Genomic DNA, 21,052 nt, shown 5'->3' with positions numbered 1-21,052 from the left:
GCTGAAACCTCTCCCAGTTAGATTACCTCCATGCTCATTGTTCAAGAGGTTTTTATAGTAAGCTAAATCATCTGCAAAGGTCTCTTCCTCTCCCAAATAAACTGACTTGTTGAATTAAGCCGGTACAAGCACTGAATAAAGCAGTGTCATGTTTCAGTAATCAGTGTTTTTGTGCTTGTTGTGGAGAGACTGCTAGTGGCTGATGCAAAAATGAGAATGACCCTATCTAGAGCCAGTGTTTGGTTGTCTGTTCTGAGCTTCTGTAGAAAGATGGCAGTGCAACATGGTGGGCTCATTCTAAGGTAATGAAAACTCTTATTTTCAGGTGATTATACACTTAAGAAACACTTATTATTTTCCATTTCTGCCAAAACGTCCAACACATTCTCACTCTGATCTCATCACATATCAACGTTTGGTCATGGACTTTCCATATGGACATGATGTGCAAGGCACCCTGGGTGTGTTGGTTGTTGACGTTCTGGGACTTTTCTTTTTTTTCTTTCAACAACAAACACACATGGTTCTGTTGAGGAAGAAATGTGGTTTGGCTTTACAGTCTTACGGGAAGCGATTACCGGGCTTCTGAGTGAAAGTAGGCGGCTGTTGGACCCATCCACCACCCCTCCCTTGGGCCCTACTTGGACTTTCGCTGGCTTAACTTTCGCTCTTATCCCAGTGCATTTCCCCGTGATGCCAACAGATGTTGTTAAACAATAATGTGACTGGCTGTGTATCATCCCAACGTGAAAAGACGGCTTTTTATGTAGTGTTTGATGCCAGAAGCACTGACATAGCAACTGGATTTCAATTACTTTGGAGTGAGACTGGGTTGAAATATCCCCCTAAATCCTACACTTATGGACTTTTAAGGCAAAACATGATCTTTTCTAACTATAACCAAGTATTTTGTGCCTTGATATAAACCACATGCGAACCACTGCATTGTTAAAACATAAAGAAATGTAAAGTTTCAACAGTATCAGCATAGCATATCCATAATACCGAATAAGATTACATATCTGTGGTTTGCAGAAACGTACAATCAGCCAAAACATTTATTCTGGCGATTGGTTTTGAAAACTCTTGAAGGAGACTCAAAACAGAGCTGTTTGCGCTTTGCTTGGCTGAGATCAATGAAGACCTGCTGAAACGGCTAAAGGGTATGGACACAATAACCTGAACACTGTGTACAGTATAGGGCAATCCAATACAACAACCCTGCAACAAATACCACCTTTGTGAAGCTTTCATACTGGATCAAAGGAGAGGCAAAATGTTAGATACGTTTTACAATATCACGCAATCCTGCGCAACTCCAGCACAAAGTACAGCATCAAAAATGACCAGAGCGTTGAATCAACACCCCTCGGACAAAGTCTGAACGAAAATCCAACATCATAACCTTCAAAAAAAGCTGTCTGTGGTGGATGGTTATTGCGTTGTACAGCTCTTGTGCTTATGGTGTCCATTCTCTGTAGTCTCTACTTGATGATTAATATTATTTATGGCAGAAAATGCAATAACGAATCACACTCAGTATTTTGCAATACATGGGATATTTAAAGAAAATATCTCTGCTCCTTTCAGTGTTATACTCACAAACAGACCTCATCAGAGTGGTGATGAAAGGAAAGGAAGCTCTGATTGACTCTGATGAGGTCACGGTTGTTTGTGCTCACTGTGTGTTTGTGACATTGTGCATGTGTGTATGTCAGTTTTCAACAGTAGAAGTAGAAGTATGCCAGTATCAAAATTAAAAGTACTATTGTTACTGTTTATCACTCATGCATTTATAAAGTAAATGATAAAACATTTCCTTTTGGAAGGCAGCATTAACAGAGAGTACAGGTACCTTAGAGTTGTACCGGAATAAACGTACTTCCCACCATTGTTGTGTGAGGTCTGTATATGTATGTATACGTGTGCATGTGCTCAGTACTGCTTATAACCTTCTTGTGCTGTCAAATCTCCAATGCTGTACCATTTCCATCCCTCTCGCCTGTTCAACATGCGGCATTCCCCACAGACTCATGGGACTCTGCTCTCCTATGAATTGTGGGTGAGTGTGACTCAGCACTGCATGGCTTGTCTCCTTTTCCTCACCTGAACACCCTCGAGATCTCTGCAATCCTCAAGTATTCTCAGACAACCCCTCGATTTAGGTTTCATTCGTAATTTAACCCTCGTTCCAAAAAAAGGGGGGTAGAGAGGCCTCTTAACGGCAAACTGGAACTCTTTCCGAACATACAGCAATCAGAGACGCATGCACCCTTGAATGAAGTTTAATGAGCAGAATGTGAGCCCTTCATATGATTAGGACTTGTTATACTGAGGCACGGGTAAGATTCAGGCTGGCCTCTAATTATAGGGATCAAAAGAAAGCCTTTTGTTCTCTTTAGGGAAGCTGTGCTTTAAAAGCCTCACTTATCAAAGTAAGAGGACACTGCAAACCAAAGGGGTCTGAGTGTGCGCTATGCACATCAGGTGCACACATAACACTAAAAATGCAACCTCATTGGTGCTCATTAAAGAGCAAATAAAAATCAAATGAGTCAGACAGCTCTGCAGGATTACAGACCCTCACAAGCTACAGCATGAGAGTGAAAAGGAGCCATCAGTCAGAAGGTTTATCAGCAGAGATTCTATCTAACTCTGGAAGATCAAAAACTCTTGACTCGTGTAGGCGGGGAAGACAGTCAATTTGGTTTCTAGTGAAATGTTAAGTGACAATGTCTTGACAATGGATTTGGCATTAAAAAAAGAAATCCACCCTGAAAAATAAATCACATTGGGTGTGGAAGTCTTTTGTAAGAATTTGGAAACAGTAGTTTTATAGCCCAGTTTAAACCACAGATTCGCAACAAGACGAAATTGTTTGTGAGAGAAAGGTTGCAGAGGTGTGAACTGGCCGATCTGAGCTCGACTCAAGCCGGCTGATGGTGTCACCTGTAACTCAGCTGGTCAAATTGCAGGCGGTTGCTTTTGGAACATCAAGCACGTCACCTGTTTCTACAGCCAATTGGCAAAGTGAAATCCTGGCTGGTCAAGTCAAAATGAAAGCGGACGGCTCGTTCACGCTCCATCTTTGCCGAGACCTCTGTCTCCGTCCTCATGGTGTGCCGGTGTTGCACTGTGGGTCACTGCTGCTGCTCGCTGTATGTGCTTATGTCCCCCCAACACACACATTTTAATTGACTAACTAATTGGCGCTCCTTACTAGTATCATTAGTCACCGTTTTATTACAACTACAGATGCAACTGTAGCCAGTGTCTCACTATCACTATCCTCATTCATATTTTAAGAAGCTACAAATTATATTCAGCCACAAAATATACCTGAAAAACTGGAAATCAGAAGTACAGAGAGTTGTTGCATAGAGATGATACACCATCTCATCTAGTTGCGTTGGTGTGAACCGACAGGTTTTTAGTAGTTGCAGAATGGCGCATTGCAAGTGGTTGCCTGTTTCAACTTGTCTTTAAGCTAATCTTTGGTCTGAACTGGGTTTAACAGAAAAAAAATATATATATTAGTCAAGATTGTTTTGGTGTGAGCTGCTGAGACGTCTGCCTTCTTTTGAATATAATGGAGCCAGATGGGCTTGTGGTGCTCAAAGCTGCCAGAAAAATACATTTGAGAAACTCATCAGCAATGTCTCTTTCCAGAGTTCATGACCCAATTACTCGAGATAACCCACAGACCTTGTTGTGAGCAGTTCCATTTAATCATATCTACTCATGGAAGAGAGGCTTGTGCTCATGGCAGCGTGAGATGTAAACAGTAATTGTGTCTTCCTCAGCTGAGCTGTCACATCAGCTAGCTCAGTGGTGCTAGGTTAGCTGACTCTGAAATACACAGAGCATGGTCACACGTGAGCGAAATTAGCATTGGAAGAAGTATTTGTGGAGGGGACAATCATGATTGGCCAGTGAGGTTCTGCATTCTCTCCGTGGCTCCGTAGGCCTGTTCGCAGTGCTGTAAGTCTATGGGTGATAAAGAATCGCACAAGGTTTTTCCAACCAACCTCCCTCAGAGACCTTGAGTTTGCAGTAGTAGTAGCACTATAGTATAGCTGACAGGAAAACTACAAACAGCCCTGCTTGAGAGATGCTGCCTTAGTAGGGAGACAGGCATGGAAGGTAAGAAAAGGGAACATGTACAAATAAGCTACATTTCCATGTCCGTCACATCAGGCACTCCCCTCACTCACAAATACAGCACAGCACAAATAGTCACTTGCCAGCAGTCACTCAGGTGTAACCATGCCCACGAGTGGAATTTTGGCCAGGAAATGTAAAAGAGCACCAAGCTACAAGAGATCAGCGTGGTGGCGGCTCACCATTGGCCCCGTGTAGGCATATCACTCTGTCTCTACACCGTCTGGCTCCTGGTCCATCCCTTGTCAGCATGCTGCTCAGACTGCGATCCAAAGATGAAGATCTGATGGAGATTTATGGGAGTGAAATGAATTTTAATGGCGCAGAGGCTTGTGACTTTCACTTCCCAGTTTTCACAATGTCGAAGTTTCCTGTCGGAGCAGCTGATTGCAGCGCAGGCCAGAGAGACTTCTCGCCGTCTGTTCAAATTGGACCACATTTGGTTGATTTTCATGCCATCTGATGACTTAATTTCCAACACGCAACCAGTTCTGCAGCATCTCGCGGACTAATTCCTTGGCAAAAGTGTTTGTAAAGTAAAATCCTTGCACATATATGATAGCACGTGGGGTTTAGATTACTGTTAATAGTAATGGTGGCTTGCTTGCCTCTGCCTACAGCTCTAATTTGTTTAAGTACCAATAAATATTGACCGACTCTGGGCTCAGCAATATACCATCCAAATGAGTTTTATTTTAAATGTCAGACTTGCTGATGTGGATCAGTAAATGTCCTTATATTCCAGTTAATTCACCATGTGTGATGCCCTTGTTCTAAAAGTTGGAATGACAGGATGCATTTTCTTTTTTCTTTCTAAAGTTAATCCCCTTGTTCTTCTCTTTTTATCCCAGCACACAGAAATGTCTTGTCCTTTCATTGACTGTTGTTGTAGCCTGCTATCTAACTAATTTGTTTCTATCCTTTGACACAGTATAAGTCATGTTGGCCCCATATGTGAGAGCAGTCCGGCCAGTTCTGGCAGTGAAAGGAGCAAGACTGATGACAGCAGGTTTGTCTTCTTATATTATCAGTGAGTGTGTGAGTGTGTGAGTGTGTGAGGAGGTGGACAAAACTTGTAAGAAACACCTTACAATATTACAGCCTTGCATCGAATACCAAATTGGTGAAGCTGTCGTCTCACAGACTTGCTTCTAACAGGCTTTACAGGCCTGCAGACTTCCTTTAGCAGAGAAATTTACATAAACTTGTTAACCCTATTAGAATAAGCTTAGACTTCTCCCACTGGACCAGCCTGGATACGGCTGTCATGTCCCCGAAGTAGTCCCCGCTGCACAAAGACAGCAAGACTTTCGTGGGCGGTAAAAGTGGGATTAATTTTGAATGAAACAACCAAGAAGATTCTGGCGTGGATGGCGACAACCTTCCTGCTTCGTGCTTGGCTGCTGCTGCAAATGACCTGAAACTCACTTTCTAACTGTCACCCGATAATGAAGACAAATCCTGTTTGACATATCATGACATTTGAGACTTTTCTTCATGCCACATTACGACATTTTGCAATAATTGCAGCTAATGCACCAGCACTTCAGGCAGCGACTACAGGGAGCCGCAATTAAAAAAGAGAGGTACACAAGAGAGCCATATTAAGTTGAATACTAATTAGCAGAACATGCAGACAGAGGTCTGACAAACTCTGTTTTTATAAATGAATTTTCAAAGCAGCGGGAGGCAAATTACAGCTGAGGCCGGTACTTAATGATATTACTGAATCTTTTTTTTTACTGCGTGGTTACTGTATTATATTGGAAAGTGTATGTGGCCTGTGTGGGATAACACCTGCACATGTTCATATATAGTGTGGTTATAAGGGGTGGGGAAAATATAGGTCAGAATTACATCTTCAGTATGGTCAAGAGAAATCTGGTGTTATTCTATATTTATTTGATAAAAAAAATTCCATGAAAAATGTTCAGTGGCGATCCTAAGTGGGTCCATGACCCTCATGATACACTTGCTAACACCCTCCCTACCACCACCACTGGCCCTAAGTGGCGAGGAGGTCAGCATTTCTGTTTTTAAAGGCTGCGGTGTGCTCATTTTTTAAGCTAGTGGAAAGGTAGAAGTATCCTTTGAAATCAGACAACCCAAGGCATCCATTAGTATCTACCATGTCGACATAGCTTGTCGGGAAGGGGGCTAAAAATTGTTCCTCATTTAGGCTGAATTTTTGTAAAGCAACACCTGGCATGGACATTTTCAAAGACGTCCCTTGAACCCTCATGTCAAGATATCTCAGTGAAAAGGGGCTCAATGGGTACCCAAGAGGCTCCCCTAAACTTGAGAAGGTTTGTTCCCAGTAAGGGCGGCACGGTGGTGTAGTGGTTAGTACTGTTGCCTCACAGCAAGAGGGTTCCTGGTTCAATCCCGGGTGGCGGAGTTGGCATGTCCCAAAGACTGGGAGGGATTGGGATCGCAGACTGGGGATAGGACTTGGCCGTAGGTGTGAATGGTTGTCTGTCTTTATGTGTCAGCCCTGTGATAGGCTGGTGACCTGTCCAGGGTGTACTCTGCCTCCTGCCCAATGTCATAGGTAGGCTCCAGCCCCCCCGCGACCCTCAAGAGGATAAGCAGTTAGAAAATGGATGGATGTTCCCAGCAAATGTGTTGTTCCTAACAATCAAGGTACAAAGGCGGGTGACTCAGTGGTTAGTGTGTTGCCTTGCAGCAAGAGGGTAGTAAGGAGGGTTCAAATCCCTTCTGTGCTCCCGTCCCCCCGTGTCAGCGTGGGTTTTCTCTGGGTACTCCGGCTTCCTCCCACAGTCAAGAGTGACTCTAAATTGTCCGTAGGTGTGAATGTGAGCATGAATGTTCGTCTGTCTCTATATGTCAGCCCTGTGATAGTCTTGCGACCTGTCCAGGGTGTACCCCGCCTCCTACCAAACGAGAGCTGGGATGGGCTCCAGCCTTTTCGTGTCCCCCAACAGGATAAGTAGTTATGGATGAATAAATGAATGAATGAATGAATGAATGTTAGCAAAAAGGGCAACCAGCCTATTTGAAGAACAATGGACTGCCCAACACATGTATAGATACACAACACATTAAAACAAGATTGTTGTTGCAAAATGCTAACTAAACTAGAAAAGCACTCGGAGAGCGCAGATCTCTGCCAAGCAGCTGGGATTTCCCGCCATTTTATTATTTTATCCACTTTGCTTCAACCGATCACCACCAAATATGTTCCTTGTCCCATTATCAACCTTTCCTGAAAATTTCATTAAAATCCGTTCAGAACTTTTTGAGTTATTTTGCAGACACACAAACAGACAAACAGACCAACGCCGGCGAAAACATAACCTCCTTGGCGGAGGTAACTACAGTGCTCATGCTTATTGTAATGAAGGAATATGTCCCAGACTGCAACAGTGTGGCTCACTGTTGGGTTTTTAATAGTTTTTTGGCAAAAATGGAGCCGTATGGCACAGAGGAATAAGACCAGCTTTGGCAACACAGGCCATACTTGTTAGTAGATTCAATTTATTGCTGGCTTTGGTTTTTTTGTTGACAGGAAGAAAACTAACAAAACTCAAACAAAAGCCTTTTCACTGTTGTCCTCCATTTCTTGTATTCAGTATTTGACCTTAACATTATCCATACCACTAATTTTAGTCGTACAAAGTGATGTTTGACTAATTGAAATAAAACAAAAATTCTCTTCTCCAACAGGCCAGTGACCTGGGCAGACTTTTTAAGGGAGAGTGCCATCTATGTTTTGGCTGCGCGGCCCAATAGTTCTGCCATGCACATCCGTCTGCCTCTATAGTCCAGGATCCTCCACTGCACCTCAGCAGAGAGAGAGGGAGAAAGAGAGAAGGTGTATCCTATAGTCTACAGATGAGCGGAGGAAGATAAACGTGGTGACACAATGACACGCGGAAGGCGACTGAGCCAACTGGATAAAGCACTGAGAGACAGCGGATCAAGCCATCGACAGGATCTCTCCTCCTCTGCGTCACCTCAACCCCACAACACTTGACAACACACACACACACACGCTGATTGACACACCGACGACGCAAGCGACAGCAGCTGTCACAGGTCCCAACTCCCATTGACTTGACGGCCTACAACAAATGCGAGAGATAGGACGAGGAAGACAACCACTCACCCACGACTTGTCAGCCAATCAGTGATAATTTTGAAAACTTCGGGTCTAGCCATCATGCACACTATCAGATAAGCTCCCAGGATGCTCTCACTTTATTAAATGACAAATACCACACACTCTATGGCCCTCCAGCTGCATAACACTCCTCTCCATGCGGGTACATTAGTGTGACAGGCTGTTACTCTTTCAAACATTCATTCCTTCGGGTCTCATCGTGTCCTAATAATAGTTCCATGCTCCTATAATGGGACTGTGTTATTCACCATCAAAATTGTTAATCACACTACACAGAGGCACATGCAAATTCATTATTGGTAATGTCTGACAAGTGGATAGACTTCTGGGAGGAGATTTAACCCTGCAGCTGCCATTATCAGAACGTATACCAAACGGGAATGAAAGCTATCCGCGTACATGATATTATATGGGAACTGCTATTCATGCCAGTATAAATTATTATTATGCATTAAAAAAGCTGTATTTATTCCTGTATCCTCTGATGTATCATCTGTTTTCCCCAGTCTCATCCAAGAGTCTATGTTCTTCTGAAGTACTAACCGTGAAAAAGGATGTTAATGAAAGCTCGCCCAGTAAATGACATGCATATACTGCCATATAGTACATTTGGTTCCTGTTGTGCTCAGAGCTGCACTTTGACAAGGTGGAAACATCTGCCCTCCTGTTCGAGTGCCATTATTTGCACTTTGGGAATGAGATGCGGATGGACTACTGTGTGACATAATCACTGTAATTCAAATACTGAAAGACAATGGGAGATCTGGTGCAAACATTTGTCCTTTGTTAATATGCAGAAGCACTGTTTAAAGAAAAAGAAAAAAAAACACATTGTTATGGAAAACGTGGTGGGAATTTCTATAATGTTACAGGTTATACAACAATTTAAATGCACATGAAACTGCCCATAGAGTCACTGGAAACATTCTGTAACAAGTAGAACTTCATGTAGTATTTATGCCATGTAATGAAGGGGCCTATGCCGGGTCCTTAAAGTGAATAAAGTATGGTTATGACATGAATCTTGATTGTCTGAGAGATATGTCGCAGTGCTGAAATAAATGCATGGCATATAGTCTCCTTCTTGGGAATCTTGGGTTTGTGTCTTTTCTACCAGCAACAAACATTTACCACAGGGATACCACAGTACAAATACAAGTATCTTTCCAATAACTATATGACAGAATATTGCAAATGTGTTCAAAATTACACACAAAATAATCACTGAATACAAATTAATGGCAAATTACAACGTGTGTGGATTCATTGATTTGGACAATATGCATTAATTGAATTGATTAAAGCCCCGTTTCCACCAAGCAGTACGTTACAGTATAGTTAAGTACTTTTCCACTGTGAAAAGTTGTGGATGGTACCAATGGAACTGTTCCGTACTGTCCCCATTTTTGATCCCCCCTCTGTTGGGGTACCTAGCACATAGATCTGGAGCTGTGAACACTGCAGTCTGATTGGTCAATAGAGGATGGTCACTCTGCTCAGGGCTGAGTTGTGGCTGGTTTTGCTGCCTCTTGTAGCAGCTGGAGTCTGAGAAAAAAAACTTGACTGTCGGTGACTTTTAAGGTGGAATGTTACCTTGTAATGTTACTCAATGCATGAGTTGATGAGGCAATTCAATCAACATACCTTAACAACACACCTTGTGTGGCACTGTTGCCTCACAGCAAGAGGGTTCCTCCCCCACCCTGGGTTTGAGCCCAGGGTTTGAATGTTCTCCCCATGTCAGCGTGGGTTTTCTCCGGGTATCAAAGTTACTTTATTAGTGACTCTAAATTGACTGTAGGTGTAAATGAGAGTTTGAATGGTTGTCTGTCTCTATGTGTCAGCCCTGTGATAGTCTGGCGACCTGCCTCTTACCTAACGTTAGCTGGGACAGGCTCCAGCCCCCCCGTGACCCTCAAGAGGATAAGCGGTTACGGAAAATGAATGAATGAACTTGACCACTCCGTTAGTTTTTATATGACATATACTTTAAGTAATGAGTGGATCTTAAAGCAACTAGACATACTAATTTTGACCAGGTTATGTGAACGGCATATATCCTAATCCTCACTCGGAAAAAAGAAAAACATGTGTGGCCTCCGGCAACACTAAACCCCTGAGCTTGCCTGAGAAGGACTAAATGCAGAAACCCACTAATTTTGAATATCCCATGGAGAGAGACTCTCACTGCAGCCTGTTTTATTTTGTTGTTTAAATGTCAGCGTGCAGCCTCGTTCTGTGGACGATAAACGAGGGGCAGACTTCCATCTGTGTCACTAGGTCACTAGTTATGGGGATATACAGTGAGTGCTGGACAGAGCAGTGAGTGACAACAACCCCGCCCACATTTAAGAGTACTGCTTGTGGTGGAGATGCTAGGGTCTAGGTACCATGTCTGGAGGGTTACTGTTGGTTCCAAAGGTACCATACTGAAAGTGTTTGGTGGAAACAGGGCCTAATTGCCCAGTATTTTCATCCAATAAAATTTGCAATAAGATGGTGTATTTAGACGATTACCTTTCAGTTTTTGTCACCTGTTTCTTAAAGGGATAGTGCACCCAAAAATGAAAATTCAGCCATTATCTACTCACCCATATGCCGAGGGAGGTTCAGGTGAAGTTTTAGAGTCCTCACATCCCTTGCGGAGATGGGGCTAGCAACACAACTCCACCTATTGGAGGCTTACGGCGCCCCAGATTAAAACATCCAAAAAACACATAATTGAAACCACAAAATATCTTCATACTGCTCGTCTGTAGTGATCCAAGTGTCCTGAAGCCCCGACATAAAAAGTTGTTTGGAAAAACGTCCTTTAAACTCATTTAAGCCTCATTGTATCCTGTAGCTCTAACTGCTTCTGTGTACACCGAGCTCACATGTGCGCACTTGCGCGAGACCGTGAGACATCGGCGAGGACTCTAAAACTTCACCTGAGCCTCCCTCGGCATATGGGTGAGTAGATAATGGCTGAATTTTCATTTTTGGGTGCACTATCCCTTTAAGATAAACAGGTCTTCTCCTTACTTGTTGGCTTTCATGCAGAAGTAGAACTTGCTGTCCACTACTGCTACTGTAGCAATGTAACTAAAGGGGAAACAAAGTTATTTTCTGTATCTCATAAATAAGTAACTTGCCATGAGGCCCTCTATAGTAATAAAAAGAGGTTGTTCTTTTTCAGTATTTTATATTCTTTTGCAAAGGGTACAGACAGAACAAATACAACCTGGCAAACTGGCAGAAATATGGAGACAAATGGCAAAAAGAAGGAAAGGAAATACATACAACTGACCATCCCTTGAGCACCAATTGTTCATCGTTTCCATGGTTTCCACTGCTGTTGTATGGTCTGATAGCAGCAGGTACAAAGGACAGCCTGGAGCGCTCTGTTTTGCACCTGGGTGGGATGACTCAGTGGCTGAATGAGCCACCTGCCTTGAATAATATCGGTCCATTGAATGGCTGTTATCAGCGGTTACAAGCCTCATGGGTGAGTAGGGACCTGCTACGCCTACTTGTAGGTCCTGAAGCCCATTATCAGCCCATTTAATGGCTGTTAGCAGTTACTTAGGTTTCCATTTCTCTATCCCATGTGCCAGAACGATGATGAATTAAAAAAGATCAGGGTTGGGCATAAATATTGGTTTCACATGGGACATGAACCCATATCTATGATGCTTATTGCCACTGATAATGGCCATTTAATGGAGTTATAACATTAGAATCTGCTGAATGAGCTGCCCATCTGCTACAACATGTCATAGAGGGGATGAGAGGGGTTATACAGATGGTCTTGATGTTGTCCATGCTCCGTGCTGTCCAACTCATTTTAGCATTATATCATGTATGCAGCCATCATATGCACATTTTAGACTCTTTTACATGCATTTTGTTCTAAAACACAACTGGAGACATTCAAAGGTCAATTAGAGACATAGTTTTCAACCAATTCACAGAATTAGATTCTTAACACTATCCACTAGCTAGCTACAGCGAATAAAATCTGCTAGCACCAGGCTTCATTTCAGTTGACAAAAACCTCTGTCTTCATGAGTAATGAGAAACCTGCTTTGTTAGCCTCTGAGGGTTTTTTTCTGGATATGACAAAGAATTTCAAGGACAGCGTTAGATTCCTGGGAACCAGCATCACAAAGGGCCTGTCATGACCATCACACATACCCACTGTGATTAAGAAAAAAAGGGCTCAACAACGGCTTAACTTCTTAAGCAAACTTAAGAAGGCGAAATCCCTGCACCAAGTTCGTCTTAACTTTTGTAGCAGAGCATCCTGACTGGAAGCATAAACTGGAATTAGATGTGCACGGCCCAGGGCTGGAAAAGCTCTGCAGCTGGTGGTTAAAACTACCCAGAACATCATTGGTACCCATCTATTGAGCACCAGCGGTTGGATGAGCCCAAAGGATACTTAAAGCCAGTCCGTACCCCATCCACAGCCTGTTCACCCTGCTGCTGCCTGGCAAGTGATAAGGTATTTGCTACCATACCACCAGAATACAGAGCAGCTTTTTTCCTAAGGCTGTGAGACTCCTTAACTCCACCACATCCTCTGCACACACCATGAATAAATGACTCTTCTCGTGACCCTCAGCCCAGAATCTTGTGTTATAGATTACACTCTGTTCTAAACACTGTACTGTATTGGACTACTTTGTTATCATTGGTCTTCTCTTTGCACATATATCTTCCTTGCAAACAATTTAGTTTTCCTTTTTATATCCGCCTTCAGTGCTACTTCTATATACTCCATGGCCAATGTTAATATTTAATTCTATTTTCATTTGAGTCATTGAGTCAGAAAATCCCGCACAGAACTGTGACCCTTTACCTCATGCTTCAACATGTAAGTATTGTTTTTAAAATGAAACACTCCTAAGCAACCAATTTTCAATAACGCTAACATTTCGGTTGTCCTGGACCTTCGTCAAGAGTGCCATTATGTCCAACACTGAGTTTAAATAGAAACTGCCCCACCCATTTCGCACAGGTGTGCACAGGTGTGCACAGGTGTGAGGGAATTAATCAGCTGGGGTGTGTTTCTCAATAACTGACAACAGCCTGTGCACCATATGTCACATATCCCACATATGAAAGAGCAAGGAAACATAGGAAAAAACCTAGAAACCTCAAGCTTTCACAATACATGCTATTTACAAGATTATTCACAAAAAAATGTTGATCTCATGAATGAACACATCAGCGGTGCAGCTTTCATAAATCTGTCACAATTTTCAACATTGTATAGTCTTATTGCAAATGAACCATAGACCATAAATTGACAAACTTTTTCAATGCCCTGAAACCTACAGGATGAGATACATTTGTTTTAAGTCATTGAAACGTACCACTACTGGGTGATCTCTGTGGAGCAGCTGACCAGGCCATGTCTTTGCGGACAAACGTAGCAATGCCGCAATGTTTATTAGCAATGTGACCGACCAAGGTAAACCCCGGGACCTTCAAGATGTTCTCATTTTCCTTGTGGGTCTCCTGTGATAGGATCATTGTCACGTTGTTCTTGCTGGCTATTTGCTGGAGGATGTTGGTAATCTCTTTCATTTCTCCTTATGGAGCTCATGTGTTCACTTGTTCTCTGCTTCAGTGCACGTGACGTTTTACCAACATAGCGTAACCCACAAGGACGTTTGATCGTATAAATTACACGCGTGGTTGAACATGTGATGACATTGTTGATGAAACATTTTTCCCAGTGTGTGGATGGGTAAAATACTTTCCTTTGACCATTCTGTTCCACTGAGCACATCCTCTACACCCATTTGGAAGAGGTTTTAACAAAGACTGTGTGCTTGCATCAGCAAAAGATTACATCCTCTTTGGTGGTTATTTTAAATGCATGGATACTGTTGGGTCTGATGATAATATGTGCCAGTGTTTTTTAATAACAGAGCCCAGTCTGTGGCAAACGGGGGTATATGTTGTACTGAACGTGATAGAGTGTTTCTTCTTTTTCTGTTGGAAATTCTTTTTTAACAGTTTATTTCTTTGTTCCTGAAAGGCTCCCTGATAGACTTCCTCCACACAGTCACTTGGATAACACTGATTTATTGACGAAATCCTCAGTGGTTTGACAAATAGGTCTGAGTCTGAGGAACCGACTCCTTGGTAGACCATGTTTAAGGGGTGTGGGGTGACAGATCGAAATACTTTACTCCTTGCAAATGGCTGTTTCTTTTCTGTAGAGAGTAGTGCTCAGTGTACTGGAAGATTTTTTCAACCCACATGTCCAAGAAGTCCAAGAGTCTGATTGTAGAAAACAAGTGCTTTTGGGCCTTTGAAATCAAGAAGCATATTGAGACCCACGCACACTGATCTGTTAAATGGACCACACCTTTGTCACACACCTGATAATGATTAGGTGATCATGCTGCACCATTAAGGCCCTGAGACGCCAAGCCGATGGTCGGCCGTCGACCAAAGCTGGGCCGTCGGTGAGCGTCTGTCGGCCTAGTTTTTGTGGTGTGTCCCGCACCTTCGGCGTTGGCAGCTTTTCAGCCGATTGAGCATGTTGAATCGGCGGCGGAGCTAGTCGGTGAAAGAGATCACTCTGACTGGCTGTTCAGATTTTATTTCCTCGCTACTGTATCGAGTGAATCTGCCTGTAGTGAAACCGGGGCTAACCGGTGCTTCCTCCTCAGGCTCCACTTGACTCAGCTGCCTGACTGATCCGGTGCTTCCTCCCACTTTAACTTGCATAACAAACCTGAGCTAGCTGGAAGCATTAGCCGCAGCATGACCGGAGGGAAGCACAGCCAGTTAGCCTCCGCTAGTCTCTCAGCTAGCCCCAGCTCTCCGTTTGGATCCAACCGGAGCACCAAGCTCTGGTTTGTTATTCAGGTTAAAGTGGGAAGAAGCAGCGGGTTTATCGGGCAGCTGAGTGAAGTGGAGCCTGCAAGGAAACACCGGGACCGTCTGGATGTAATAGTCCGTGAAGGTGCTGCGGTGCTCGGCTGCACAGATAGGAAACCCCTCGACTGTCATGATGTACCGCTCTCTCACTCCGCTCTCTCTCACACTGACGCAGAACGTACGTGCCACTTGGCCATTGGATGTAGTCCATGTAGTGTGTTCAAATGCAACTGACACAGTGCGACGTGCGGCGACGTAGATGACGCAACAGTTTCATTTCATCGCCGCTAGTCCTTTGATGTCAGTTTGGTTTTCCAATGCATTTGCATCTGAGACAGTTGGTTGTGTGAATACCTTTCAAATATTCTATCTTCTTCATACATTTTCTGTGTCTCCATTACATTGTACAATCATGTTTTGTTTAATGTCAATAAAGCCGAACCCCGGACCTTAATTCTGCCACCTTTTAAAGTGTAAACTGCACACCATGCTAGACTGGAAAGCTCGACAGGCATAGGAACTGTAACTCTGGGGGGTGGAGATTAACAAACAGTCAATTACAGCAGCAATAAAGTAGGAATTTAATCTTAGAATTCAGCTGGTTACCCAGTTCCTCAGTGTGACTGCCTTCTGCTCACTATTCCAAGTGGATGGAGCAGAAAACGTCATCTTCATCGAGTACGATTGCCAGATTATATAGTCCACAAAGGGCAAAGGGCCCTCCCTGAAAACCTTACCCATACAATCTCAAACATACAGCACGAATGTCAAGAGGGTCGGAGCACAGGGACGGTCACAAGTTGCAATTGCAGCGCAGATAAGAGCCGAGTGTCTGCTCAAGCTCACATCAAGAGGACAGAACGTGGCTCTTAGAGCATCATGGCCACTGGACCTTTCAACCTGCCAACAATTAAAATGAAGAAGTATCTCATACCACCAAGAGGTCACTTTCTCACCGAGAGCTTCGCCAGGGAGAGACAGAAACTGTGTTTTGAACAGCGCTTTGCAGCTTTGAAGGCTCGTCAAGCTTTAAAATGGTATCAGACAGTGTGGCTATAAAGCCTCTGCTGCCCTGAAGCGTGTCTTACTTTTTTATCTGTCAGTAAAACAAAGAATAGAAGATGCTACTGCTGAATGGAGTCCAGCGGTAGCATCTCCCCAAATGCTAAACTGAAGGTCAAACACAGAGAGAGAGAGAGAGAGAGAGAGGGAGAAAAACACACACAGTAGAGAGACAGAGAAAGTCACACAGAGACAAAACAGGAAATGGAGATAAAAGGACACAAAGGATGAGAGCGTGTGTGTGTGTGTGTGTGTGTGTGTGTGTGTGTGTGTGTGTGTGTGTGTGTGTGTGTGTGGGAGAGAAATCGTTTAGATGAGGATGTTATGTAATTGTTTCATAACAGATTGGATGATGGCGTTCTTGACCGGGCTAATTGCGACATTAAATGCTGAGTCAAATGTGGATCTTGAGCTACTGAATTAGTCCAAGGTTGTCCCACCCAAACAGCCTCACAAATGACGGGGCTAATGAGAAAGATTGTTTTTAAAGCCCTGTGATGCAGCCTTCATGTCATTTGGGATACTTAGCTGATGACTCAAGACTTCGTGTCTCCAAACAAAGGCTCAGTACACTATGCACGACTGAAACAAAATGTTGGAAAGGGTTGAAAGTCGAAAGACTCTCTGGGTTGATTAAAGGCAGAATCTGTCTTTTAGAGATGAAAACAGCAGCACATAAAGAAATAGAAGGCACAAGAATATGTTTTTGTCTGTTTCTTTTTCTAACATCTTTATAAAAATACACTTTGTTTGACTGTACAAATCTTAAAATACACTGCAAATTTCTACAGTCTGTAACAAATGAACAAATCTGCCAGTGTGGGGCAATTATAACATTTTACCAGTTCAACTGACCTTCCTTCAAGTTTCATTTTTGTATATTTTGTTACACCTTTAAACCCAGTTGCTCTTGTTTTATTTAACAGTCTGTTCCTAATGTTTTGCTCATCCATGATTTAGAGGTTGTCTGTGCATGGCTCTAAACATAGAGCATTGAGTTGGCTGAGCCAGTGGCAAGCAACTAACGGTGCTAACAGTAGCCCCTTTTACGCTGCCAGATTATCCGTGAATGTTGGGCTGATTTGCTGGCCAGCTGTGAGCGTTTTACACACAGAGGTGGAAAGGCGAGTTGATCCGAGATGCCCAATTTTCCGCCTCGTAGGGTAGTCATATTGGCGTAACCCTTAAAGTTTAAACAGACCGAGGCGGCCTTCCGCAACGGGTGGGGCTGTTGATGACTCGTGGGAGGAGCTGTTGATGACGCTGCACGTGCAACCATAACAGTGCTGACAGAGCCAACACCGTTAACATACTGCTCCCAGAAGCAGAAGCAGTATATAACATATTGCTAGTTACCTTTATTTGAAAGTAATCAGTGACTTTAAAATATTATTCTCTGTGTAGAATAATAAGTTACTTTTTACATTACTTTTGCGTTACTATTACTAAAGTGACCTCAGAGAAACTAATAGGCATTTAAAATGGATGAGGGTCATGTTTCACAGCAGGTAATCGAAGCACAGAAGCTCCAGTTTATCAAAGTTAATTTCAAACTAGTCCATACCCATTGGTAGCTTTGTCACCTTCTACCTATGCCAGTCCTCAATGCCTATGTGCAGTTTCACATAGATTGACCACGTCAGTGAGTAGAAAAACACGGGACAGACAGAATGACTGACTGACAGAATGACACACTGACAGTTTCCGTGATTATGTACAGCATACCATACCATGACTTAGTCATACCAAAAATTAGAAGACAAACCCAACAATGGTCCACAGGGGGAGCCACAGCGATCGGTCACATTTTAGCCATTTTTAAGCATTTTTCTGTTGTTATAGCGCCACCCAGTTGCCAGTTAGAGTTAAATTTCTCCAGTCACCTTGAGGCGTCCTGTTCTACATATCTACCAAGTTTAGTAAAAATCCATATGGCAGTTAGGCCTAGATAAGAAATTAGCTCTCTAGCGCCCCCATTTTGTTTGATGGGGTCAATAATGGAGGGGTCCCCTCAGATTATGTGTGGTCATATGCCTACAAAGTTGCGTGGTGATGGGTGAAACCCTTGAGATGTTATACACCTTTATGTGATGAGCCACGCCCTCCGCAATATTCATTGCCTTATAGAAGCTTAGTTTGAGTAAGTTTTCCAACTTTTGCCAAGAGGGAACTTTAGATATTGCTCCCTAGATTATGTTCACCCAGTTTCATGCAGATCGGTCAAACTTCCTAGGAAGAGATCGATTTGAAGTGTTTTTCAAAAAATTCAAAATGGCGGAAAATATATATAAGCGGAAGTTATGGGTTCTTGAGGCAAATGTGTTCCTCATGAGGAGAGGCATCTCTGTGCAAAGTTTCATGTCTCTACGACATACGGGGCATGAGATATGCCCATTCAAAGTTTGCAATTTCAATTGGTTGCTATAGCGCCCCCCTTTGGCCAGTTGATGTAATATTGCGTCATTCACATCCTCCCATGACCCTCTACCACTGTACCAAATTTCACATGGATTGACCAAGTCAGTGAGGAGAAAAACGTGAAACAGACACACAGACAGAGTTTTCGTCATTATATAGTAAGATAAGATCCAGTGCTGCAGGTGTAACCCATTCATGCATTTATATACAGTGGTTACCACTTAAAATCCCTTCCTTATATTAATAATAGCATGATGATATAGAACAATTAAACAGCCTAGACCTTTTGGAATATATGAATAGCCACAGGGACAGGCAGGCAGAGGATCAAATCTTATATTTACAGTACAGGCCAAAAGTTTGGACACACCTTCTCATTCAATGCATTTTCTTTATTTTCATGACTATTTACATTGTAGATTCTCACTGAAGGCACCAAAACTATGAATGAACACATGTGGAGTTATGTACTTAACAAAAAAAGGTGAAATAACTGAAAACATGTTTTATATTCTAGTTTCTTCAAAATAGCCACCCTTTGCTCTGATTACTGCTTTGCACACTCTTGGCATTCTCTCCATGAGCTTCAAGAGGTAGTCACCTGAAATGGTTTCCACTTCACAGGTGTGCCTTATCAGGGTTAATTAGTGGAATTTCTTGCTTTATCAATGGGGTTGGGACCATCAGTTGTGTTGTGCAGAAGTCAGGTTAATACACAGCCGACAGCCCTATTGGACAACTGTTAAAATTCATATTATGGCAAGAACCAACCAGCTAACTAAAGAAAAACAAGTGGCCATCATTACTTTAAGAAATGAAGGTCAGTCAGTCCGGAAAATTGCAAAAACTTTAAATGTGTCCCCAAGTGGAGTCGCAAAAACCATCAAGTGCTACAACGAAACTGGCACACATGAGGACCGACCCAGGAAAGGAAGACCAAGAGTCACCTCTGCTTCTGAGGATAAGTTCATCCGAGTCACCAGCCTCAGAAATCGCAAGTTAACAGCAGCTCAGATCAGAGACCAGATGAATGCCACACAGAGTTCTAGCAGCAGACCCATCTCTAGAACAACTGTTAAGAGAGACTGCGCGAATCAGGCCTTCATGGTCAAATAGCTGCTAGGAAACCACTGCTAAGGAGAGGCAACAAGCAGAAGAGATTTGTTTGGGCCAAGAAACACAAGGAATGGACATTAGACCAGTGGAAATCTGTGCTTTGGTCTGATGAGTCCAAATTTGAGATCTTTGGTTCCAACCGCCGTGTCTTTGTGAGACGAGAAAAGGTGAACGGATGGATTCCACATGCCTGGTTCCCACTGTGAAGCATGGAGGAGGAGGTGTGATGGTGTGGGGGTGTTTTGCTGGTGACACTGTTGGGGATTTATTCAAAATTGAAGGCACACTGAACCAGCATGGCTACCACAGCATCCTGCAGCGACATGCCATCCCATCCGGTTTGCGTTTAGTTGGACAATCATTTTCAACAGGACAATGACCCCAAACACACCTCCAGGCTGTGTAAGGGCTATTTGACCAAGAAGGAGAGTGATGGAGTGCTGCAGCAGATGACCTGGCCTCCATAGTCACCGGACCTGAACCCAATCGAGATGGTTTGGGGTGAGCTGGACCGCAGAGTGAAGGCAAAGGGGCCAACAAGTGCTAAACACCTCTGGGAACTCCTTCAAGACTGTTGGAAAACCATTTCAGGTGACTACCTCTTGAAGCTCATTGAGAGAATGCCAAGAGTGTGCAAAGCAGTAATCAGGGCAAAGGGTGGCTATTTTGAAGAAACTAGAATATAAAACATGTTTTCAGTTATTTCACCTTTTTTTTGTTAAGTACATAACTCCACATGTGTTCATTCATAGTTTTGATGCCTTCAGTGAGAATCTACAATGTAAATAGTCATGAAAATAAAGAAAACGCATTGAATGAGAAGGTGTGTCCAAACTTTTGGCCTGTACTGTATATATATGGATAAATATTTGTGGGACTATGGAATGAAACACAGTAAACAATTATAGAGGTGGAAGATGAATCCGCCAGTTCCCGGTGTGCCGGTCAGCTGCAGCAGCACCGGTGAGAGAGCTATGCATAGGAGCAGGACAGTGTGCCAGCATTGCTCTGCAGTTGTTGGAGATGTGAATGGAAACACAACCAAAAATATACTTTCATCACCCATGTGTGATTGCCAGGAAAAAACAAACCAGAGGCCAGCTCCTTATTCCTGCTACTTCCAAGCAGCCTTAGGATGCAGAAGCAGAACAGGAGAAGTTGTAGGTGTGTAAATGCCATATGAGCCCAGTCCAGAGCAGCAGCGCTTAGCCAGCCAGTGGGATTCACGCGTTGAGCTCACATGCGCTAATATGCACACTCAGCCGGGCC

General features: G+C 43.2%; 1 protein-coding gene across 2 annotated transcripts in view; it reads left to right on the top strand.

Annotated features, from left to right (window-relative positions):
• Positions 1-9,365, top strand: part of phf24 (PHD finger protein 24) — a 48,341-nt gene extending 38,976 nt beyond the window's left edge. Inside the window, exons 7-9 of one of the 2 annotated variants that reach the window (XM_049603517.1) lie at positions 2,030-2,062; positions 5,093-5,170; positions 7,849-9,365. In XM_049603517.1, coding sequence (XP_049459474.1) covers positions 2,030-2,062; positions 5,093-5,170; positions 7,849-7,945 — 208 coding nt within the window. In that variant the 3' untranslated portion in view covers positions 7,946-9,365. The remainder of the gene's footprint in view (positions 1-2,029; positions 2,063-5,092; positions 5,171-7,848) is intronic. The other variant, XM_049603518.1, reaches the window with a different exon arrangement.
• The last annotated feature ends 11,687 nt before the right edge of the window (positions 9,366-21,052 follow it).

This window comes from Epinephelus fuscoguttatus, linkage group LG18, assembly GCF_011397635.1.
Source record: "Epinephelus fuscoguttatus linkage group LG18, E.fuscoguttatus.final_Chr_v1".
Lineage (NCBI taxonomy): Eukaryota > Metazoa > Chordata > Actinopteri > Perciformes > Serranidae > Epinephelus > Epinephelus fuscoguttatus.
This window is presented reverse-complemented; position numbering and strand designations above follow the sequence as displayed.